Source organism: Cupressus sempervirens, chromosome 6 (genome assembly GCF_028749045.1).
Source record: "Cupressus sempervirens isolate cs-2001-9-10 chromosome 6, ASM2874904v1, whole genome shotgun sequence".
In the NCBI taxonomy this organism is placed as follows: domain Eukaryota; kingdom Viridiplantae; phylum Streptophyta; class Pinopsida; order Cupressales; family Cupressaceae; genus Cupressus; species Cupressus sempervirens.
The window spans coordinates 72,524,602-72,551,679 of NC_143123.1; the positions used below are offsets into that span (position 1 = coordinate 72,524,602).

At 35.3% G+C, this 27,078-nt stretch overlaps 1 protein-coding gene across 2 annotated transcripts in view; it reads right to left on the bottom strand.

Moving 5' to 3' along the window:
- The window catches only part of LOC149551209 (uncharacterized), a 185,799-nt gene that overhangs the window by 45,436 nt on the left and 113,285 nt on the right, over positions 1-27,078 (bottom strand). Inside the window, exons 13-14 of one of the 2 annotated variants that reach the window (XM_089786782.1) lie at positions 20,358-20,463; positions 12,797-12,895 (exon numbers count right to left, since the gene is read on the bottom strand). In XM_089786782.1, the coding sequence (XP_089642908.1) occupies positions 12,827-12,895; positions 20,358-20,463 (175 nt within the window). In that variant the 3' untranslated portion in view covers positions 12,797-12,826. The remainder of the gene's footprint in view (positions 1-12,796; positions 12,896-20,357; positions 20,464-27,078) is intronic. The other variant, XM_089786784.1, reaches the window with a different exon arrangement.

The following is a 27,078-nucleotide window of genomic DNA, read 5'->3' on the forward strand; positions in this document are numbered from 1 at the left end:
GCCAAATCACTGTGAACTAACTCTAGTATCTGTGAAGCTCTCCATGCCTTACTTTTGTCAAACTTTTCCTTAGGATGCTTACCAAGAATGCAACCTTGGCAAACACCTCCTGAGAATTGAACCGAAGGCAACCCTGTGACCATGCTCTGCTGGTTGAGCTGATGCAAATAGAGGAAGTTAAGATGGCCAAACCGCTCATGCCATAATTTACTCACATCATTAGAGTGAGTGAGCAAAACAGATGAAGGAGGATCAGGAACAAAGTGAAAAAACAGATAGAGCCGTGACTGATGATCTACTCTCCCAACTGCAACTACAGAATCACTATGCAACTCATGTATCTCCACTGAATCAGGAGTGAACTCAACCCGCTTGCCTAAACCTGTGTGAGTGATTTGGTATATTGATAGGAGATTAGTTGATAATGAGGGTACACAAAGAACATCATGGAATGTGCCATCCCCCACATCAACAAACCCTCTCCCACACACCTCAATAGGAGTGTCATCACCCATCAAAATAGAAGGCATAGTACATGGCTCCAAGGATGCAAGTTCTTCCTTAGATGAAGCCATGTGGTGCGAAGCACCCGAATCAAGAACCCAAGTGGATGGTGAGGAAGCAACTGCAACAAGAGCTTTGCCCTTTCCTTTCCCCTTGTTGTTTTCTTTTGCCTTGTTAGACTCTTCATTAGAACTTTGTTTGATAGACTCAGGAACACTAATATTATTCTTCTCAAGAATGTATGTCAAGTGATCAATTTGTTTCTTCAAACATTTATGTTCATCATGACCGGGTCTTTTACAATAGGCACATTTAACCTTTTCTTTCTTAGGCTTATTGCCCTTAGAGGATGAGGTATCAATAGTTGCTTTTGAAGCAATTGGTATCTTATCCTTCTTTTCCTCATTATTATTTTGTTTCTCATCCTTACTATTATTGTTACTACTTTGTCTTTTTTGTTCTTTTGTGCCTTGGTTGGTTGCTAAGGCATGTGACTTAGAGGACTTAAGAGTGCCCATCTGGATTAGCTTGTCCTGTTCTCGAGTGAGATTGACAGCAAAATCATCTAGAGATGGCATGGTGAATTGAGTACCAAGTGCACCCTTAGTAGCATAGAAGGTAGAGACAAACACAGAATATTCTGAACTTAGCTTAGAGAGAATACTGAGAATCAGTTGTTCATCTTTCTTTTCAATTCCACATTGTTTTAACTGCAGCCTTAGTGATTTCAATTTGGTAAAGAAATCTTGGATTGTGTTGAAATTGCCTGGACTCACACTAATTAATTCATTTTCCAACATATGACCCCTCATTGAATCTTGTGTGCCAAATAATGTTTCTAGCTTTGTCCATACTTCATTTGGTGTATCCAAAGACTCAATGTGAAATAGCAAGTCAGGAGAAACAGACAAACACAATGTTCCATATGCCTCATCACATTTGTTAAACCACTTAGGCTTGTCTTCATCTTTAGCAGGTTCAGTTTCAAGTTCCATAGTTATCCTATTTAATCCAACTTTCCTTAAGTGAATTATCATGCGTGATTTCCACTCAAAGTAATTGTATGGAGTTAGGATGGGCATATTTGTTTGATCCATGATGAAGGAATGCAAAGAAATGCTAAAAAGAAGAGAACCCAACCACGACAATGCCCCCCCCTTTTTACTCAATCAAAGAACACCCCCCCCCAAAGAAATATGATTTGGCACTTTATTTTAGTGCATTTACAACTACCACTAGAAAGAGATACTTAGTGGTCTTGATTTCAATGCATTAAAAACCCTCATGAAGAACATATGCTAAAAGTGAAACTTGGGCACAATAATCAAGGAAACAAATAGCACCACTGTGATCTACTCGAAAAATCATGGACTTTCAAAAAAAGAATCGCCTCGATACGAGGTCATATGAGAAAGTTATGATCCTCCGAAATTTCCAAAACGAGAACTGTGCACAGTCACGGCTGAGAATCTGCAATTTCTGAAGAATTCATGCATGAAAATCAAAAAACAACTCCACTAGTGGATAGAGCACAAAAAAATAGCCAAGTTCATAACAAGAATCATCAAAATCGGAGTCCGTATGAGCAAGAATGAGACATTTGAAAACTGCATTCAAATCTGCAACTGCCAACGGAGAGGGGTATGGCTGTAGCTTTGCATGCTCGATTCTGAAAAATATACAGCCTGCATGCAAAATCTAAAAGATACCCAGATGGTTTTTCGGGGCTGCGAACAAAACCCAAAAAGCGTTTTTCTTGCTGATGTACAAAAGATGTTGCTGTAGTGTAAATCAGACGCCTTTAACAGTAAAAAACGGCTCCAAAAATCAAAAAACGACCCCAACAACCAAAATATGACATGCAAATGCTGGATCAGCTACTTAAGTCCATCAATGGCATGCTGGAACCTGCAAAACTGATTGAAAACTCCAAATATGCAAGTTGGTTGTCAGATTTGAGATTGAAACCCCAGAGAAAAACTGTTTTTGTCAAAACTTTTCTGATTCTCAGGATCATCCAAAGATGCAAGAGAAGAGCATACTTCGTTTTTCAAAAAAAATACAATAAAGTTTATTTGCCCCCCCCGAATCTCTCAAATAAGGAAACTAAAATCTACTCTTGCACATAGAAAAGCTCTGATACCATGTTAGAATCTGAAAAGATTAATAACCCAGAAAACTAGTGCAAAGAGTAAATATCTAAACTATGAATGCAAATGATACAAAATCAAAATAGCATCATAGAGTTAGTCTCCAAGAGAGTAATGCAAATGCTGGAAGCAAAATAGCATTAAGAGGATGCAAAAACAAGAGATGCAAATACAAGCCAGGTAGCATGCTTATATAGGCTAGGAAGAGGGAGGAGGTGGCAACACCAACCAATGAGGAGCAACCATCTATCGGACTAAAGATAGCAAAGTATCTTCGCAAGATAGCTAATGGATGCTCACATGTAGGAAGGTGACACCTCACAACCATTCACCTAATAAGACATGCTTTATTAACCTAAGCGAGATTATTAAAAAGTGTAGGAAAAACCTAGCAAAATAGGAAAAATAAAAAACTACACTAACAGAAAACTCTCTCCCCGGCCATTATTAGAACCTCCCCGAAATGGAGTTGAGGTACCCCTTCGACCACCTCTATTCCTCTAGTTATATTGCCTATTCTGCTTTTCTTCAGCCTTCAAAGCTAATTGGTAGGCTTCCTCCATATTGTTAACACGATGCATGCTCAGTTCATCTTGAATTGAGAATTTCAAGCCATTCACATATCTAGCAGCCATCTGCTCATTATTTTCTTGATGCTCTATGCACATGGATAGCTTGTAGAACTCATTTGTATAGTCTTGCACTGAAGACAAATTCTACTTCAAATTCTGGAATCTGCAAAAGAGGGTTTGTGAATAATCCATGGGTAAGAATTTTTCTCTCAGCTTTTTCTCTATCTTGGTCCATGTCTTAACCTTCTCCTTGTCATTTCTAACTTGTTCCTTTTGGAGGTGATCCCACCATATCATTGCATATCCTTTTAGTTTTGTGCATGCAAACTTCATCTTCTTTTCTTCTGTCATAGGTTTCCATTCAAAAAACTTTCCCATCTCGTTCAGCCAATCTATTAGTTCTTTTGGCTTAAGACTACTAGCATAGTCTGAAACATCAATCTTTATTGCTTTGCTCCTTCCTTCTAAAGTCCTTAGAACTCTATCTTCGTAGCTCATTTCTCCCAGTCTTTCATCTACGTTTTCACCCTCTTCATCAGATTCATTTCCTCTTTGTATTCCCTAATTATCTAGTCTCTCATTGAGTCGTTCAATCTCCCTTTGCATATCTAATACCAATCTTTGCATCGGCGTGATGCCTCCTCTTCCTCTTCCTCTTCCTCCCCCAGCCATCTTACTGCTCTGATACCAAATGATGTAACCCAATGTTGTCCAAAAATAATTTAAAAAATTGACTCAAGACAGATGTTTCGGAATGTCATAATTTTTTATTAAAACTTCTGCAACTCTACTCTGCCACTACAATGAAAACCAACCCCTACTTAATACAATTCCGAAAATTACCATATTTGGCAGTTTTTTGGGAAAAACGAATTTTTCAATTTTTGGTAATTTTTAAAACTCATTCTAAGAATCCCGATTTTTTCCAAGAAAAGCCCCCAACTAAGGCAAGACGAATTGCCAACTAATCAATGAAACCAAAGATATAATTTCGGATTTATTACAAAAACAAATTTCTAAAAAAACTAGAAAAAACACAAAAAGCCAATTTCGGAGGTCAAGATGAGATTTTTGGCTCCCGGAAAAATGTTGAAATGGCCACCTATTGAGCTGAGCTCAATTGGCAATCCAAATAGCTCCTAGTGCAACTATCTGTAAAATTTCAGCCAAAACCCACATCCGAGTCAAAAATTATGACCCCCAGAAGTAAATCTCAACCAAAACCCACATCTGAGTCAACAGCCTTGACCCCCAGATGCCCCTGCATCATACCACCACATGCACTATCCACTATAAAGGATTTTAAGATATCTACCATTATTTCCTTGGATGCCATCACATGCGCTATCCCCCATAATGAATTTATGATATCTACCATTATGACATCTCATCGGGTACCACCACATGTGCTACCCACCATAATGGAGTTAGATAATTACCTTTATGACATGTTCTCGGATACCACCACATGTACTATCCACCATAAATGATTCTATGATAACTACCATTATGTCCTTGGATACCACCACATGTGCTATCCTCTATAATGGATTTATGATATCTACCATAATGACATGTCCTCGAGTCCCACCACATGCACTACCCACCATAATGGATTTAGAAAAAAAAAAACTTTATGGCATGTCCTCGAATACCATCACATGCGCTATGAACCATAAAGGATTTCAAGATCTACCATTATGTCCTTGAATACCACTACATGTGCTATCTTCCATAATAGATCTATGATATCTACCATTATTGTGAGATCGTCACCTCACAATAAATGTAACAATGTACAAGTGTCTTATCGTTGTGAGATCGTCAACTCATAAAGATATTCCCTTCACACGTACTAGGAAAACCACCACGGATTCTCTCATGTGGTGTTGTCATAGTGTCACACACGACATCCACACAAGGGCTTTCACCTCAAACTTCTCTCTTACAAAGAAGAATTCATTAACGAAGGGTAGCACTCATTAAGCAAATATTAATGCCTTGACCTTATCGTCCAAGGTTGTTTTTGATGAATTATTAGACTCCATCTGAATCTGATATCAACCTTCTAACCTCATGTAAGCAAGTTGTGTATTTATTCTTTAACCTGCATCAACCTCTTTTCTTGAATGCTCCTTGATCCAACAACTATCCATCTATTCAGGATATCATGAGTTGGATGTTATCATAAAGGTCTTCCAGTCTACATACATGGAACTTCATCATATGAAGTTATGAACCATAGCCCTTTGACTGTAGCAGTTTCCTAGTCAATAGAGAAACCATCGCAATACAGTCCACTCCCCCTAAACCAATATGATCAAAGATCATCGACAGTCAACTGAAGAAAATCCTCTAGTTGCTCCCTTTGTCACAGAAGGATACCCTGCTCACATAGTCCCAATCATGGAAGATATCCTGTTCCAAGAGACTTATAACCTGACATGATTCACATACGACTGAAGGTGCCAGATTCAAGACCAGTTTGGAGTTACTGTCATAGGATCAAGTCCTGGACAAATGCCTCAACAGTATGCCTAATGCACCATTTTTCATTTCTTGCAAGAGCATCCCCAGAGACCAAGGAAGGAACGAGAGTATAACAAATCAAATCACTCTTATAGTACATATAGGGATACAAATAAGAGAATAACTGCAAACAAAAGGTACTTAAGAAAGAATATATATCTCACTATTCTAGAGAAAATGCTCATCAACATCCTTCTTGATATAATGCTCTATATATTTGGCTTTCGATCATCAAATGTATCCTTAATTGATTTGTGCCTTGTGATGACAATGAAAGTAACAAGATGAAATCTTGAGTCTTGGATGAAATGATCTTTTCTTGGCTCTTTTACAATTTAACCAAAAAAAAATTAATATTTAGTTGAAAGAAATTGTTCATAGTGATAAGACAGGATTTCCAATTCCCAAAAACATAAATAGCTCAAGCAGAAATGAGTAATAACTAATGAAGTCCTTGTGGAATTCAGGGAATTAATTACACAGGCTGAATATACAAATAGTTAAATCCTAAATCAAACAGACCAGAACTTTGACCATGTGGCTAGCAATATTGGTGTTTCAGATTTTTGGCAGACCTCAGCCAAGATGCTTTTTTGGGGTTCTAGACAATTGTTCCAGCTGCTTGATGTTTTACCAGGCTGAGAATTACTACAAAGCTTCATCAGTTGGGATCGAAGAAGGAAACGCTAAGCTAAAGGTGCAGATTGGATGCTCTCAGAATAACTTCATTTCCATGTTGTCCTTCCATAAAAAACATAGCTCACTGAATGATAAGATCACTAACTAATAATCTGTACCGGAGTTGCGTCCAGATCAGCTGCTGCATCAGAGGTTTCGTCCTGAACAGATACACGATATGCAGAGAAAAATAACATAATCAAAAACTAGAATGCCCATTCTTTCCCATCGAGAGCCCTTGTATATTCTTCTTACTCCAAGAAGCTGTGATCCTCACAAAATCCATATTTTTAGGTGGTTTCTATATTATCTCCCACCATGAGATTTCCACTAGTAACAAAACATTTGCAACATAAGTTGGACCCATTAATGATCTTAATGAATAATTAGATATATTTAAACTGAACTTTACCTCTTTGGCTCTTTTCCCCAGTTATTCAGTTGTTTCCCTTATTCGTTCAATTTGACTAACCCCAGGAATGAGGAAGGCTAGGAAAACTCTACTCCAATTGTTGTGATATGGAAGGAACTTTACAGTCTTAATCAGTGATTCAAAGAATGAGCAAACAACAGTAATGATCTCCATAATAACTAAACCAGTGATCTCCAATATCAAGTAATGTTTATTCCATAAGGCAAGCAATTGTATTAAGGACCAATTATCCTGAAATAAATTTAATAAAATATTTTAATACAACAATTCCAGTAAGCAATAAGTTCTGTAGTAGCATGCATTACATCAGGAAAGAAGTAATTGTTAGAAGCAGTGCTTACATTCTATAAGAGATCTTTTAAAGATGGTGATTTGTAAAAGAGATGAAAGCCAGCAATTAGCACTTACATGACAAAAGGTGCAAGTTGTTGAAAAGAAAGAAACTTTATTCTTTAAGGACCGTGGTGTGATTATAAACAAGACTATAGTGATTAGTAATTGTCTTCTCAAGGGGTGCATTTTGTTTTGTTCCTCAAGATATTTCATTTAAAAGAGATGTCTACTTTCATAAGGGATATGTCCCTTCATTAAACATGAAGTTATTTAGAGAGAGAGATTGAAAGAAAGGAGAAGCATGTGATGTGTCTTTAAAAGAAACCAAAGTTTATGCACCAAGAGCAATTGTTAAGAAGATAGACTGCAGATCTAATAAAGAAAGTCTGAAAAGACAAATGGCAGATTTAATGAGAAATGTGTAATGCAGATTGGAAAGAAAAGATATGGGATAAATGGCATCAGATTTAACAAGACCTGTAAGAACAGATTCATACAAAGGTAAAAAAGACTTCGCTGCAGATTTATGAAGCATTTTGAAGAAAGTATTCTGAAGTTTGTACGACAGATTTATAAGAGTTTTATTACAAGATTGTAAACAGTTTTATGATAAATTTCTTGTCACCATAACAGCAGTTTGAAGAAGCGAGTTTGTGGAGGAAAAGGATATCCATCTTTTGTTGTACAAGCAACATTATAAGGTGGAAAATTGGAGGGGTTGATACCTCAAGTAGGCAGGTGCTCATGAGTAGAATGATGGATTGGTGCCTCTGGTAGGTTAAGCCTAAAATTTTTGTAAAAGAAGAATCTGGATAGAAAGCATTAATTTGTAGAAGGGCATTAATTTTCACTTCAATTGAATGGATTCAGTTTGTCTTTGCTAGTCACTTCGATGCAAGGATCATCTCCACATTTGTTTTTAATGAATTTTTGGTTGGATGCACGATAAATGTGCAAATTTCATAATCAATTTCTCAACTGTATGCCCAGAAAATCTCAAATTGGAGGTTCAAAAAAGATTCAGTGATTTCAAAGAGAGATCAGTCATATTTGATATTTCAAATGATTTGGACAACTTTTAATTGCGATTTGACAAACATTTAAAATCAAACATAAAGGAGAGAAATATTGTCCTGTCCCCTAATTTCCTCCAGTAGAATTTAATAAAAATTAATAATAAAATGAATAAATAAGTAATAATATAATTTATGATTCAATTAACTATAGAAAATGATATACTAATTAATATAATATAAAATTATACAAATAACCTATGCCCCACGGAGTCTCCAGGATGGGGACGTGTTTTCAGTATAGATACAGGTCAAAGCCAAATTTTAAGGGACAGGACCTCAGGGGACGGCATAGATAAACCATTTGCCATAGACATTTTAGAAGATCAATACATGGAAAATTATCAAATGACAAACACTAAGTACTTCCATTATAACAATATCACATACATATATAGCAAAAAACAAAATGCCTAAAGGCTCCAAGTATCATGCATGAAATCAAAATGAAAGAAAGAGAAGTTCAACTAAAATAGTAAATACTAAATACTAAATGTGATCTTTCCTCACTGCTGCTGCTGGTCTATGTTTTTTTTCTTCCTCTTTGCAAGTATGTCAAATTTTTAAAAAAGTCGAAGAATTAATGTTTTAGTGTTTTAAATTGTTGATGGATAAAATATGGTTTGCGTATTTTTATCATGTCTTTAAAACAACTATGGGCCAGACAGCAAAAAATTAAAAATTAAAATAGTTTTTGGAATGTTTTGCCTTTACCCAACTGGCTGGAATAAAGGGGACAGCCAGCAGTTTCGGGGATGAGTTGGGGATGGCAAAGCAATCCCCGGTACTGTTGGTCGTCCCCAAGTTTCCTGCAAAAACAAAATTGACCATTTCGAAGACGTTTTCAAATTAAGCAAAAAAAGGATGGCTCTAGGGATGGCAAAAATGTGTACCCGTCGAACATTGCAAATAACACAATATGATATTATATAATAAATGACAAAAATATGATATAATCTCATGATAATAATAATAAAACAAGGATGTCGACCAAGTATTTAATAAATAGATAATCTAAATGATAATATTATATTTAAAACTATATAGTATATAATATAATAATATACTATTGTTAATAAATAATGAAAAAATATATATGATATAAATTAATATAACTATTAATACTGATAATATAATATTAATGTATTAATATTAATATTACATCAACTAATATAATAGTGAGGAGTTATACAAGACAACGATGATTTAAAGAAGTGATTAATATGAGGAATGTGAGATGTGATTAGTAATGGAGTTGTGGGAACTGAGACAAATAGTTATGTCTTTGCATCATGTCTCATCATTCTCTTCACAAAGTATATAAAGATTTCCCTCATTGGAATAGGGGAATACAATGGAGAAGATAATAATTGATAACTTAGGAAGGAAAGATAGATGGTGGGAGGAATATAGGATGAGGGCAAGAAAGAGTAACTAGAATTGTAAAACATTAAAAAAAATATGATCCATCGAACATGACTGCACTAGACAATCATATTAAAGACATTACATGGTCATAATTGATCAAGCAATAAGTGTGCTACACAAACATCCAACCTGTATAGGAATTACCCAATATATAGAACTGAAAATAGAGATTCAAAGAAAGTAAGAAATGTTAATATGATGGACAACATCAAACAGGAAGATCAAAGCATGAACGAATGGTCAAAGTGGGTTAGTTGCAGTCATGGATGACGTTAGTGTGATATCTCCACTAAAATAAGATTTATATAATTGAAACATAAATAATATTATAATTTTATGTTATAATATAATATCAAACAACATATTACATTATAATAATGAGAAAATTAATGAATAAGATGGATTAAATGGTAATTAAATATTATTATATAAAATTATTAAATATTGATTTTATTTTATTTTGATAGATAACAATTTATTTATTTTTATTGATAATAAAAGAGGTATTAAATTGGATTTCCATTTGCGTAAGTTGGCCAAAAGCATTAGAAACTTCTATCTTCCCTACCCCACAGACATATATAGATATATGACAAAAAAAGGGCATTAGCACCCAACCCAAAAGACAAAAGCACCCCAACCCACATAAAAGAGACATAGAAGATGCCTAAGGCAATGACACCGTCAATCACCACCAAACGCCTGTGCTAGTCCTTAAACCATTGTGCCAGCTCCTCCCTCGTGAAGTTTGGAATGGCCCGGTCATCCTGAACTAACCTTGGCATGCCGAGACTACTAGTTCCTTGGTCACACATACTGCCCATATCACTTGTGCTTGCCTCTTCAGTCAATGAGATGTCCAACTACATTCCTCTCACCATGGAATCTCCAACATCCTTCTGAAGTCTCCTCTCAATCTGGTGTTGCGGGGGAAATCCTGTAGTTGTCATGCTCTTACGTGGCATCGCCTTCATAAATCCCCGCCTCTCCTCGCTCGACACCCAGATCTTCCCCTACAAGAATTCCACAATCTTCTCCCACCCTTTCTCTACCTGTGGTACATGCACCCCTTGTGGATTTGCCAATGACCAAACAATCAAGGGTTGAACTGAGGAATCCCATCCCCCACTTAGCCTCAATGGCTCCTGTCCCATCTCTAAACCCATACCAAGAACAACTCTGTCCATAATATCCTCCAGCCCCTGCAGTCATTGTGGGTTGACAAATGCTGCCACAACCCTAAGGACTTCCTCCTTGGTCTCACCAACTAGCAGTGCCAACACCACGAATAGCGAAACCACATCCAAGTTGGAGCGTCTCCTTCAGTAGGATTCCAGGCATTTCAAACATTTGTTGGATGCCATCCAAGAACTCTTGGTCATCAAACAAAAAAATGTTCTTCAGACACCTAACCATGATCTTCCCTTCATACGATTGCATCTGGTTGTCTGATTCAAGCGCAAAGTTAGCCTCCACTTCCATCACTCTACTGAAACCCTATAAAGTGCCCTTCCTTTCCTCCTTAAAATCACACACTTCAAACAATCTGGAAGCCTTCTCTATGCGGGGTGCCATTTAATTATTACAATCTTTGTCGCATGCGTGGGATTGATATTTCATGAATGCCACCGGGAGTATTGATGCATGATTTGAGTTTCACTCCCTTCATAATCAGCTAAAACACTTTTTTGGCCCTTTCATTGTGTTTTCCAATCTTTATTCCAAGTCGAGAAGCCTAAGGTCTTCAAAAATTTTGTTCTGAATCCCCAAAGCTGCATTTGCACCCATGTTGGCCAGCTTATCTGCCACCTTATTTGCTTCTTTGTAAACATGGGAAACCTTAAAGTCCTCGAACTCCATTAGCAAGCATCTAATCTGCTTTATGTGCTTGTCAAGATGCCAAGCTTCCAGCTTTCCTTTCTTAATTCCGTTAGTGATTATCTCTGAATCTCCTTCAAGATGCACTCTACGGATGCCCAATTTAACACCTAAGACTAAAGCCTCTTTAGCCGCTTCACATTCTACCACATTATTTGTTCCATCCCTCAGTCGTTTGGCCACAAAAGCAAGGGTGTTACCTTGATGATCTCTTGCTATACATCCACAACCGGAGACCCCCGGACTTCCCCGAGCTGCCCCATCATTGATTTTTACCCATCCTTCCTCTAGTGGTAGCCAACACACCTTTTCCCTTTTCTGTTTAGGATCAATCTTTAAAAGCCCATTAACAGGCCAAATATTAATATTTTTAATAACAATCAAAATATATAAATTAAAGTATATATTTTTACGTGTATTATAATATTAATATTAATAACATAATATCAACATTAATAAATAATAATAAAAAATAACGAAAAGGCACACCTTTTCTTTTCTCATAACAAAGTATATAAGGAACATTATACTCTAATAAGAGATAGGAAGAAGGATATGAAATTAGTTTACTAAAGTTCAAATCTAAAAAAAAAACAAGACAATTTAACTAGGTCCTAGGTCCTAGGTCTTAGCAGGGGACATTACAATTTGTATTGAAGCTGGTTCCCCTACCAGTCTGTGAGGTTTTTATTTAGATAAAAAATATATTGTGCCATACATTTGCCTATGCAAAAGCCTTGGTGTCATGGTCTTGAGAAATCGGCTTTAATATTTAAAGTGGGTACAATGAAGTATTTCATTTGGACAATTTAACATTAGAAAATGCAATTTTAGTTTGTCGTGAGGAGCGAATGACCAATAGCTTGATAAAGTTGATTAACGGGCTCTATCTTTTATGGGAGGACTATAGTTAATGTCTCCATTTAATTCAATACACAAAAAGTACTGCACAACAATCTTTTAAGATAGTTTGCCTATAGAGAAAGGGTAAGAGCAAATGAAAAAGATAAGTGTGCAAATACTCCTATTAAAAACAGGTTCATCCTAAGTGATAAAAGATCACTTAAGCAAAGCAATAGTAGTTTAAAAATTGGTTCGCAAATTGAATAAAAACAAAGGAATTGTGAAAATAAAAATAAAAATAATGTGGGGTGGTTGAGGTGGATGGATCCGTCTGTAGGAATATACTAGGCAAAGGTAAAGGGAGGTGTAACATACCTAAATGTATATGTCTATGCCTGCTATTGCTCAAAATCCGTCGGGAAAGTCACTGCTAGAATTGTACAATGTTATAACGACAAAACAAAGTTGTTCCATCTGCAAAATGATTAGAGGAGTTATACTATTTTGTTGCAAAAATCCGCTACATCATAATTCCTATACTATTTTTCGACTATTTTATCAGTACAGGAAAGCAAATATATTAATCTTATATTAGATTTTATTGCTAATAACACTACTAATTCTTCAGTGAGAATCTTGAGAGATTGAGCACTCTATTCTATTTTATCATAAAATTTATGGTTTTTTTTTCTTATGAAGGATGCTCACGTAGATTCAATTTGAAATTTTGAGACACTATTGAAATTCGCACCAGTAAAGATAATTATTGTAATGAGGGATATCGAAATCATTAATACATTAGGGTTTATTCTGATTCTATCAATCAGATATCATACCCACTATCTAACGCAGTACTATATCTATGAAGCACTCCACACATGTTTTTAAAGAGTTCGGGAATGCCAACATTGCTAACCATTAGACTTTACATTTCCCACAAGGAGATGTGTATTCAACAGAACAATATACCAACAGAAAATACCTTCCCAATAGAAGGAAAATGCATGCTACATTTGCAGAAACATTTTTACACATTTGTAAAGCTTACGACATACCTGCTTCAATGATGTTGATGAGAAGCAAGGTTGAGGATTTCAAAAATTACTTTGAGGAGATTTGAGGGAAATGGATGGAGAGAATTGTGTGTTCGGAGCTTTATAAGTTGAATGCTAGGGAGGCTGGCTAAACTGTAAACACTTGTGTTACCATGCATGTCTTGCTGAAAGAAAATGGTGCCACATCTATTTACGATGTTGCAATTTTTACCTAAGGTAAGGAGCTATTCAGAGATAACCATTTTGGCCCGAATGTATGACAGGTGTATACTGGAGATCAGCCCTTGAAATTGTCAAAAAGAACTATTTCCGATCCCAAAACACGTTATTCTTACTCCCGTTCTCCATCTAGCCATGCAAACAAGGCTGCTCAAATGTATGATAGGCATGTCATTTTGACTACATGATATTGAGGTGTCAGAGAAGGTTTAACCATGTTCATTCAAATGAAGATCAAGAATTTCTGCCTTTACTATTTTAAAACATTTGGATTTTATACATTTCTTTTTTTTTTAATTACTCTACAGTATACTAAATAAAGAATGTTCTTGCTCTTATAGTTTATAAGTCACATATATGCTTATATCAACATATAAATAATATATTTAACTATAACTACCTTCAAATTTAGTACCCAAAGTATTAAAGCAGTATTATACATTTTAATTCTAAGGAGACCCAAACCTGCTGATTTCAGGTATATCAGAACATCACATTATTTTTTTTAAATAAATTGTAAACATGTGATTTCCACACTCTGTATTAATTTTGGATTAAATATATGGTTTGGATGTCACTGGGCACCTTCTATTTTGTCTGTCTTTGAAATGAGCTTAAACATTCTTAAATTTTGTCATTAACAGGCATCTAAGAGTGCTTGTGCACTGGTCAAATGTAGAAATCTTTTGTCCATTTGTGAAGTTTAGAATATCATTTGATTAAGCGTGCTTTTAAATAATTTATTTCCAGGAAAGCCATTTTGGCTGCATTCTCCTGAAAATAATAGATTTAGAATTTAGAATGCTTTAAACAGCTCACATGTTAATTAAATTCCAAATCACTTAAACTAAATACTAAAGACAATATTAACATCGCACATGCCAAAAAAAAATTCCCATCGAAATCACTGTTAATCCAATAGCTTTTTACAGCGGGGTCTTTTTAAGCCAAAGGTCATCTTTCTATTCTAAAGCATCTGACCATGCCGGATTGTCAAACAATCCAGCCGAAAGTAAACCTATCAGCTTAATAAAGTTTGGTATGCATCCTCTTTTGCACAGAGTTAATATGGAAAACATTTGTGATATAAATACATTGCTTAAATAAATAAATATTTGGCAGATAAACTTCAGAGCTTCTAAAGAAGGGATAATTTCTGATAATTGTCGGGACTTTCTTCCAAGGTTTTGACATATATTTGCAGAGACTTGCTAGAATGACTGCAATATGCATAAATTTTGGAAACTATTCTTGTTAACAAGTTCTTATATGTCGTTTGTGCTCACCATTGTTATTGTTTGGTCCTGATGAAGGAAAAGTACCCTCCCAGTGGAGGAGGATTTGCCTAGAATTGGGAATTATAAATCTTTAAGCTAGCGTGAATATTGAATTTGGGCCCGAGTTCTGCCTTGCCCAACTACACTGAGCAGCCACTGGGTACAAGACAAGAAACAAAATTCCACAATGAGGTTTGCATAGTTTTTGGTTCACTCGGCAAGGGGAGGATTACAGTGATGTCTGGGCATCAGTAGAAAATTGCTGAATAATTGTTCCTTCTAACATACAGATTCATAAGCTTGGCAAGGGCTCGCCATTATCAGGTGCTGCATTGTAACCACACTTTATACCATTTCATTTTTATGAACGCTAGCACAAGCTTCTAGTCATTTGTATGTAAAAAAAATCACAGAATGTTACATTTTGGGACATAGTATTTGCTGGACAGAGATTCATATTACTGCAGTAGTTAAAAGAAATGTCACACCCCTTAATCATTACTGGAGTTGTTGAGTTGATAATCCATTAATAATGAAAGTTCCTCCTGGGCATTGAATAAGGAATCTGGTTTGAGTATATCATCAAGAAACGGTCTTCAGATGGTTCACAACAATGATAGTTTTGATACATTTCTCAACTATTTCAAAACTTCACATACAACAAAATCTATGCAGTTAGAGATTACTGCAGACCAGGCATAATTATGTTTGTAAGAATTTGGTCTTGTGTAAGGAGTAGGACAAATAGTGTGGCTCAGATTTTGGGATTTTAAGAATAAATGGTGCATTGACCAGTGCTATTGGAGCCAGATTCAATATTCAGTAGAAGGTACTCCTATGACAGGTTGCAGACATAAATTTCTAGATCGGCAGTCTGTTTGCTTTTTAAAAAACTAAAGGGGAATTAATAGCAGCTAAAAATCGTTCAGAACCTGGGAATTTCTAGTGGACCCAAATTATTTCTACCATTTGTCTCTTATGCATGAAGACTTGCTGTGAATAAGCCGTTTAAATAAATTGCTCAGTTACCGAGTACTGCTGTTTAGGCCCGGGTCCTGGTACTGGTACAGTGTTGGTACTGGTTCTTCCAGGGTACTTCATGTTTTCTCTGTGGGTCATTCATAGAAGAACACACAATGAATGTGGGCACCCAGGAAGTACCCCAAATCGTAGGTCAGTTTATGTATGTATTTGTGATTTGTTCATCAGCATGCTCTTTGTATCAGCTTTAGGTAGCTTCTTGCAACAGCTTGCTAATATTATTTAAGTTAAACTTTATCTATGTAATGCCCTTAGTTTATGACAGTAGTGAACAGCAACCTACTTCGATTCATTTGAAGGTCAAGGATTGATTTTTTATTTATTATTAGATCTGAGTATATTAATGTTGATAGATTTGTATAACCCAGCAAATAGTTATGTTTGTTGATCATGTTCAGATATACGTCAATTTGTAATGCATGTAATCTGAAACTATATTAGTGATACAATTATTTATTTATAATTTTATTGGAGAATATGGATTTGAGAATTAGTCTTCTTTTTGTATTTGTAACTTTGATGTTTGAACATAAATACACACATATATGGACAAACCCGAATCTGCAAGGGGGGAAAATTGTCGTACCCGAACCCCGTATCCTTACCCAAACCAGAACCCGAATTAGCAACTTAGATATATTGCAATGGTTCGTTGATTTCCTTTTGGAAAATGTAGTGGAGTTTCAGATCATGATTTCTATTCAACTTGGCCTGAGCATGGGAGTCTATACAAACACATGGTACATTCAGAAAATGAGGTTCGAGAGAGTTCAAACTATACCACTGTTACCGTGAAGATTCAATTCTATTCGAGCAGACAATGCATGTGGGCTGGAAGTGAAGAATCCTGAGCCGCATGTTTAGTGGTTGTTGTATATTCACAGGGAGTTACTGTTAAATTGCACTGAAGTTATGCCGGTCCTATGGTGTACGGGTTGCAAGTCAAGCTTTGAAGGTGAGTTGCAACTTAGCAAACAAGCTACTTCCATCTCAATGCACATGAGGCTGACCTCTTACTGTTGATAGCACTGAAGATTTTTCTTTCCTGGCCCTACTTAGTAGGGTGTTACATGTTACTTCTGAAAGTGGCAATTAATCCAAGCGGAGGATAAACCACTAAGTGTTTGTCTGAAATAATGTTAGACATATTCTTCTAATTCCTATTTTCATTTGAATATGCAATGATTGGATGATGCTCCATTTAGCATTTTGGAAGCTGCAAATTTCACCCAGTAGTAGCGTTGGCAGGTAGAAACCATTTCTATGGTTTCCTGGACAGTCCTGCAGTTGAATACATCTCAGATTTGATCCAATTGTTGTCTTCCATGCCTGAGTATAATATCAAAGGTCTGTCTAGTGTGATTTGGAGCCATTACAGTTCTGAAAATTTGTATGCAAATATCCAGGTCTGCACCACATTATGAATCTCTGAGATAAGTATGTTACTTATTAATCAATTCATTTAAATAATATCCATGCTCAAATCATTATAATTATGAAATAGAAGAAATGAATAGGGGATATAGTGTGGGAAAGGCCAACAGGTTATTCTGAGATGGGTAAGGATCGGCATCCCCAAAGATGCCTTGAGGACATGTCAAAGATGGATTTAAGGGCTTGGATCCACAAAAACCTTGAGGAAGACAGTTGAGTTTGGTGTCAAAGTGACCTATTGCATGTTAGCATTCCTTTTAGACCAAAGTTATAACCGAAATAGCATGAACTTTCAACTCATATATAGTTTATTAAATTATTACTAACTTACCTATAAGGGTAACCTCAGCAGAGAGAACAAGGTGTATTCAGGGAGAGGCTAGTTTAAATCCAGTCAATAGGTTATTCCGAGATGGGTAAGGATAGGAGTCCCCAACCAATGCCTTGACGACACATCCAAGATGGGCTTAAGGGCTTAGATCCACAAAAACCTTGAGGGAGGCAGTTGAGTTTGGTGTCTAAGCCATCTGATTACATCCTAAGTATTCTTCTCAACTAACAACGATAATAAGAGAAAAACAAAACAAGCATCCCACTAAGTAGGCCACCTCGTGTGGATGCATAAACACCAACACCGAGGCTAAGGGGGCCAAAGTTCCACTCTTGGACTTAGTATGGGATTGGCTTGGAGTAAATTATCATGACACACTTTCTTTGAAATCTATATATACTCATATGTACTAATGATCAGTTGTGGTTGCAGGATTCTATTGAAGAAGTAATTTTTTGTAAATCTTTTTCTTATCCCTAGCTCATTACAAATTGTATGCCATTAATCAGGAATGCATGCATTGTATGTCTGCATCATGTCTACTCCATGTCTTCATGCATTCACGTGTCTGCTTTGAGTCTACTTCATGTCTTCATGCATTCATGTGTCTAATTCGTGTTTTCATGCACTTACGCGTTTACTTCATGTATGCTTTGTGTTTTGATGCATACTCCATGAATCCCTCATGCTTTCTTGCATACAATTATATGCTCTACAAGAAAAGTTATAAATTTGAGAGGGGAGGACACTGATACCCCTGCTAAAACAAGATTAATATAATTAAGATATAAATTACATTATAATACAATAATAATATCAAACAATATATTACATTATAATGATAACAATATTGATGAATGAAGATGGATTAAATGGTAATTGAATATTATTATATAAAATAATAAAATACTATTACTTTTAATAATAATCAAAATATATAAATTAAAGTATATACTTACATATATGATAATATTAATTTTAATAACATAATATTAAGAATAATAATAAATTAACGAAAAGACACCTTTTCTTATAACAAAGCATGTAAGGAACATTATACACCAATAAGAAGGATTTGAAATTAGTCTACTAAAGTTCAAATCAAAACAAAAAAAAATGAGACAATTTAACTAGGTCCCAGCAAGGGGCATTACATAGAGGCACAAACAGTACTGACTCAGAACCTTGATGTTGATACTGTTCAACACAACTAATGAATACATAATGATATTCTATACATTTGTCGCAGTGTAAGTGATTCAAAGAATACGGTACAGAATTATAATATTTGGTGGAGACCAACGAAGGGATCAGAAACTGTTGCAGATACTCATGAGATGTTTTGTTAATTGAATCATATTGATGGAATGAAATATTCTCAGCCTACTCAGCATCCAATAAGGCATCGCATAAAAGAAGGGATAAAAACAAGAATATAGTTTCATCCATAGCATCCATTTGCAGCAAAAGGCAAAATCAAACAATCAACATATAATCACATAACAATCATAAGGAAAGGAGCACATAGTTATTGCAGAGAATAGACAACAAAAATATTTCAGAGAAAAGAAATATTATTGGATCCCAATGCCCAGCAACACAAAAAAAATAGTCTACGCTTCCTCTCAGCCATGAAATACACATCAGCATGTACCATTGTTAAAACATTTGACCTACATAATCAGTGTCAGCAATCTGTGATCGCATGTCATAGCAGAAGTATAAAGAGTCTATTTGAGAACGACAAAAGGAAGCAAAGATCGATAAGAAAGGAAAGAAATAAATAGAATATTATCGTACTTTGGACATATTTCAGAACCAATAAAAATATCAGAACCATATTGTTTAAGAATGCTATTTGCTTGAGTTGCAAGGGTGAGATAGGGAGTAAGCAGTTGGCATTGCTACCTCATTCAATCCTATGAATTACGGACGAGAATAATGGTGATCTAATTTTTTTCTTACTCCCCACATGAGGAAAGAATACAATCTGTTAAGGGCTTTATACTAGCTCATTATTGAAGGATTTAGATTATTATCATATTAAGGACAAAGAGTGATTCCTTAAATCACTATATCAATCAAATGCTCAGACAAATGGTAAACATACACGATTGGTCCAGGATTCCCAATAATCATTAAGTATGGATGGAACCTTTGGTTATGAGGAGATATAACTATATTAAATGATCTGGTTTATTATTAAGGACAAATCGAATAAATTATTTATATTGGAAAAGTAAGGAAATAGTGCAACAACTTGATCAGGGACATTACAAATATCATCATTCACTTTCCCTGCAAGAGAATCTCTCGGTAATATCATAAAGAAAAACACAATGGATGAGGCTCAAGCATGGATATTTAATGCTAAGGACGATAATTAACACTACACAATAAAGGGAAGACAAACTCACATTTTACAAGGGTCACAAAATGTATTAGTAAAAAGGAAAAAGGCACATTGATGCCACAAATCAAACAAAATGCTGTAAATGTATCAAACTCAAACCAAGAGAAATAATATATCTTTTACAGTTTTAACCTAACACAAAAGATTCAACAATCAATGGTCTAACCTTGTTGGCCCATGCCAACCCACAGGCATTGCAAAGTGTCCTTGGCCCAGATGGGCCACGACGCATCATTGGAGTAGAACTTTCACCAGCACCACAATGAAGGCAACTGTCACAAAAATATACAAATTCCATGAACCTCAATTCTGTAATTGTACCTCTCCTGATGTAAATTGCAAACGTACATAATGGAATATGGGGATAAAGACAACTACACAAACAGGTGCTTACAGCTAATATGGCTAAAAGCCTAAATATCATTAAAAAAAATTGCATTTTGTATGTCTCGCCAGTACTGTCTAAGAACTCAATTGGATGGAAATGGAAACTTTGCACCTTACTTATGAAATCCAATCTCACAAACTTGCCTTGAAAACAAAATACCAATTTCCACAATTTGCATGCAATACAAAAGAACAGAAATACTTCAAACTTCATCGATATCAAGTCAAAAGCCACTATGTGAAAAATGTCACTAGATTCCCACAATTAAATCTAGATATACTGTCGCAATAATATAATTTATTAAAACAAATAAGCCACTAAACAGAATCATAATATTTTATGCTACAAGAACACGTGCATTCCTGTGTAAATGTTATATGGCACATTCATCTAAAAATTCCCTGGAGTACATCATCTTTACAGAATACTACATTTTTTTTTTTCATTTTTATAGCAGGTAACAGCGATATTGATTTAAAGGAACCCTCCCCTGTTAAAGGGAACGAAGGTAATTAATCAATAGCAGTTTATAGCCAAAGATAATAAATGGAAATCAAGATAACAATTTAGAATAGCACATCAGGAGTACCAAAAGGTCTGCGATAAATAAACACATTTAGAACAAACTTGATATCTAGATCAAGGACAAGAACTTGAAAAGAAAGGTATAAATCTTAGACAGAGCAGTCTATAAAGAGCCAGTAGTACAGAACAATCCTAGGAAATGTCACTCACCTGTGAAAAACATGAAAAATGCTGATGCTAGAGCCAGGAGAAGAGATCCAATAAGGAATAAAGCTCTAGCCTTCAACAGCATTGGGTAAAGGAGGGACCAGAATTATCAACAACAACAAATGGGTCAAGGGATCTGATGATGTCCCATGTACATGACCAGGGATAAGAGCAGGCAGCTGAACAACCCTTCAGACTTTAGTATTTTACCAGTTGGTAAATCAATGAACCATGTACAAGGAATACAATAGGACAGGTTTGGGTGTGACATAATCTGAGCTGAAAAATATTTAATGAAAAAGCTTGTGCAATACCATCACTTTCGACATAGCTGGATCCACATACCAGTTCCCATGGTATATCAGGTAATGTTACCATTTTACCTGAAAGCTCCTTCAGCACAGCTTCAAACCATAATCTGACATATCAGGAGCATATTTGAAGAGTCTCTCAATCATTTTACGATCAGTTTTCTCTCTATCACAAGACTGCCTTTCACAATGAGTATAGATAAACCTCTCAGAATACCTTCATTCAAACAAAAACCAGAGCTCGTCCTATTTACTTAAGCTTATTTTCAAGTTTGGAAATTCATAGATAACAAAAAAAAATCTTCCCAAAGTCTTATTCTACATCATCTATTGTACAGACCACAACAAGCCTTGCACCCAGACCAAAACTACAAAATCGAGAAAACTGGACATGGTAAAAACTTAAAAGATTTTAAACAGACACTGTTCCAACCTTTATATTGGACTGAAATGTTAAGAGCACCGGCTAACTTATCATTGATATAGTGTTAAAGATGCCGGTGTTTTTAAAGAGATACCTCTTCTGGTCATCTACCCTTTGTGAGTTTTATTTGGTTGATTGTGTAAATTGGGAATTATTTTAAATTCCCTTATACGAATGCACTAGACACTCCTGCTTTCACACTTATTGCAGTCCCTTTGGACATATGGCCATTTATTTCACTTATAAATATTTGCTACACACAAATACTGCATGTGCCTTAGTGTGTGATTTCAGGCATTGTAACTGCACACATTACACTTCAGTAGGTAAGGTGTGTCCTTGCATAGTTTAGACTGCAAATGTGCATTCAAAATAAAGTCTCCAAACCTCCCCAAGCCGCAATAGGCCTGGGAGGTTTCCTTGGCAGCAATCATAAGAACATGATCAAGATGCAGCCTATGTAACCTAAAATCAGGAGAAACATAGATAATACAAAAGTAATGGATATTTTCCAAATTGAGATCAAAACATGCATTAAGTGGTAAGCAAATGATAACATTCAGAGATTGTTATAAAGTGGCTTTTTAATGCATGCGAGAACATGTAAAGAACAATGGATTTTAGAAGAAAGCTAAGAAGGATTTAAAAGGCCAAGCTCAAAAGAAACAGAACTGGGGACCCTCAAGACAATCTCTCAAAAGGCGTGCAGGAATTTGAATCCAACCAAATACTTCTAAGTATTAGCATCCCATACAATAAGTACAAGTTTATGTCTGAAATCAAAAGATTAAGTATCAGCATTTATTTGATGAGACAATAGGCATTTGGCATCCAAACTAATTCTTCTTCAACTCACTACCAAGAGACAGGAGAAGTAATTAATAAAGATATTTGACAGCCAGCTCGATTTTGAATATCAGCAGCTAATTTTAGAATATGAATTCAATATTTAAAGTGATATTAAATAGAAAGTCACTACAATCTTCCCAACAGTTTCTAGGGAAATATAAACATATATGCGAGAGAAGAAACCTTCAATGAAAGCAAATGCTGTCATATGCATGTAACAAGACTTGAGGTTGAATAGCTAATGCCATCAACATCTCTACCAAGATGGGATAAAAAGGGGATAAAATCAATAATTAATTTTTGTAATCATCTCCTTATTGAATCCTATGTAGGGATCAGTGCTTTGCTACTGGTCTCCAATACTTCTAGATTAGTTTAAGAAATCACCGAATGGTTACGTTCACTTGAGATGCCTAGAAAAAGAATCAAGGATCATATTCAAAGTGCTTACCTATTTCTAGGGGTAATAATTCTGATGAACATATACAAATTACTGTGCACCAAAATATATTAAAAAGTTAAAATTAATTTTGGCAACTCAGATGATGGAAAATTCGAAACTGGACAAGGTAGTGTTTTGTTACCTGGGGAATTAGTTAGATAATCAACATGGTGTCCTCAATTTTGACATTACAAAATTGAGGCAACTCTACAAAATTTCTCATGGATTCGTAAGCTCATCCTCTTTGTTTTAACACATTGATTAGGAGTCATCAAAACAATTCATTATCTCCAAATTGTTCTTTGTGTATTCTTGTCTATGTGTTCTTTTGAAGGTTCTCCGTCGAGATTATCCCCAATTGTTTGTTGGTAAGATTTTTTCTTCTCACACTACAAACATTTGATTTTGGTGAACTTTCATGTGCTTTCTTTGTTTTTCTTTATGTTGTAAATAGTTTTTGGTCTTGTTTTTTCCTTAGGTGAATAGCCCCTTGAATTCCGCTCGTTTCGAGCTAACTTAGATCAAAATCAAAGTTGTCTAGCTCAAGTTATAGAGGAAAAAGTGGGAGTTTTTAGGTCAACTACATATTTTATTAAAAACCTCATACAAGTGGGGTTTTTATTGGTAATTACACAATATAAAATTATATTTAATATTTAAAGAAAATTTTGTGGTTCATTTTATAATTTCAACTCATTATGAGTTGATTTGACCATAGTTTTTTATGTTTTATGAAAATAGTTTATTTCAAGACTATTTTTCATGTTACTTTATTAAAAACTACAATTGAATATTAAATATAATTACATGAGACAACTTAAGTGTATAAAGTGGGATTTTTATTTCATATTGCATATATCCACATGCAAAATACGTCATGCAAATCCACTCCCAACAAATTTTAAGTCCCAACATCATTAAAAGTGTTTTTTTTTTTTAATAAATACGATTACATATGTTATTGTATTTAAAGTTCATTTTTAATAATCAAATGCATATGTATTGTTAAATCACCATTTACGCGGGCTTTTGAGATTCATTCTAAGACTCTAGATCATTCACGTTTATATCCTTATGTTACTAATTTCTTTGTACCAAGGAAGGATCTTTAGTCCTTACCTTGGTTTCTCTGGCTTAGTGTTTTGTTTTGTTTCTTCTCAGACACCATTTGGTGTTCCTATTTTGGTCGGCTCTTCTGTTTGTATGCTCAGTCCCATAAACCCCTATGGTGTTTTGTTGGACATTAATATTATTATCTTATCTTATCTTATCTTTTCATGTCTTTATAACATGTAAATGTAAATTTAAAATGAAGTTTTTACCCATATTAAGCCAAAGTGAATTTTGGATCCAAATACAAATGTCGTTGATTAAAAATACATTATTCCCTTTTAGCCTAAGGCAAAAGTGGCAAATTCAAAGCCAACTGCATATCTTTTGAACTCATGTAAATGCATCTCAAAAATGTGTTATGCTTTCGTCATTGGAGAAAGATTCAAGGGTGGCAATTTTCTACCCTATTGCATATGTTTTAAAAATATGTTAGTGACTTCCAAAAACACGTTTAGACTTGGTGGCAATTTTTGGAGGGTTTGCATATATGTTAAAGCACGTAAAAGCTTTCTAAAAGGGCATTATTCACTAAAGTCATTAATCGTTTAGATTTGGTGGCGATCTTCTTAGCAAAAGCATGTAGTTATAAACATGTTAATGTCTTTTTTAAATGCATAAAAGACTTGGTGGCTATTTTTATGGTATTACATGTTCTCAAATACATGCATATACCTCCAAATAATAAGTTTTCTTCTAATAGGGCAAAAGTGGCAAATTTCCTTGCTATTACATGCATTTTGGTGTAAAAGCATGTTCTCCAATACATGTGTTTGGTAGAAAACAGCCCGTCTAGGGCACGTTTTTGGTCAAAAACTTCACATTTCTTCATGGATTATGCCTTCCAATCACTTCAAGAAGCATTCTAGGGTAGGTATTTCAATTTTCAGCTTGTTCATCATTTTGCAAGCTAATCCCTTGCCCTAGATGTTGTTTTTACATGCCTTTGCATATAGAGTTGCTAGGTCAAAGTTTGTTCCACATTTTGAGCATTGTATTTCTCTATCCATCTCTGTAAGAATTTGGCTTAGGCCAAAATTCACCCAAGACCAAGGAACTCAAACACAAGCACAACTGTAGACCAAAGAGTATGATCAGAATGACGATATATTCATTCAATATGCCATATGAAAGTACACAAGGAGTGCCTGTATTTAAAGGCCTTTAGAGAGTTTCTAGAATGCATAGAAGTTAGCAACATGATAAGTCATACAACCAGGCACATGTCCACCAGATATGGGTTATCCTCCATTAAGCACGGAAGTAAGTGCAATGATGTGAGGATAAGCCTACAATGGTGTATCACACAAATCAGTGGTGTAGACAACATGTGATAAACTAGGAGTGCAAATAATTGTGTTGGCTACATGACAACTGAGTGAATGATGCAAACTCCAATGTTGTAGACACCATGTGCTGAAATAGAGTTACGTACTTCTGTGTCATGAACATGACAATTCATGAGAGTACACAAACTCCTAAGTGTCTCACCTAAATAAATAATAAAATAATGCATTAACCTAAGTAAACTTAAGTGTAAATAGTAAATACTTATTTACACCAACAATCTCAACATGTCCAAATTCAAACCATGTTTGGATTTCGAAATCTATTTAGGTCTTCGACTTTGGACAAATCTAAAATCCTAAATCTCTTGGATTTATTTCAGATTTGCTCAAGTTTTGGATAAAGACTTGTTTTTCTAATTCTTGATGGAGTTGAGGTAAATTTCTTTGGTTATTTTCCTAAAGGCATTTGCATATATTTGATTTAACTGTTTTTGCAAATCCTTGTCATTTCCATTTTCAGATTTGCATCTCTTTTTATGTACATGAAGTTGCTATTTCTATCTTTCGTCTTCTTCTCCAAGTTGCATATGCAAGGTCTCATTTTACTTGCATATGCAGTTGAGTGTAAAATCTCGTTCTTAAAGGAAAAACAAGATCATTTTTCCCTCACATGTGAATGAAGATTAAACCCCACCATCACGCATTCCATGTAACTCCATCTGGCTGCCCTATGGTTGAAGTTTCTCCCACATGCTTACCAAATCGTCCCACATTTTGCACTTATTAAAATGTGCTATGCTCAATGTGTTACTCATTTTCCCCTTGTTCAATTAATTCCAAGCATGCTGGTCGTATATGCAATTTACTCCAAAAACCCGCTTTTGGCTACTGTACTCATATTTGAGCCTTTCTAAGCTTGCCCATTTGTTCATTCTTCATCCTTAATCATTCCATTCATTTTCCCTATCCATACCTTTCCCAAAACTCATGTTTTTACATCAAAAACTTATCATGGATCCCTCACATGAAGATGTTCTCACATTATGGGATTTTTATGTGATTAGTGTGCAAGCGTACCATTTTGCTATGTCGAGAGAACCTACTCCAGCAAAGGGCAAAAGACAAAAAGAAGATGAAGTATCAATATGATCAGTATCATAATTCCATTCCACCATCACAAGTAACTCACATGAGCATTGAAGACTTCCTAGCAAGAGTCGATGTTGAAGCTACTAAGAATATGACATGGATCAAATGAAGCCATATTCATCTATTGTCTACTTTTTCCTTGGCAACACAAGTCAAGATTCATTGTTGCATGTGCGAAACACTTTGATGCACC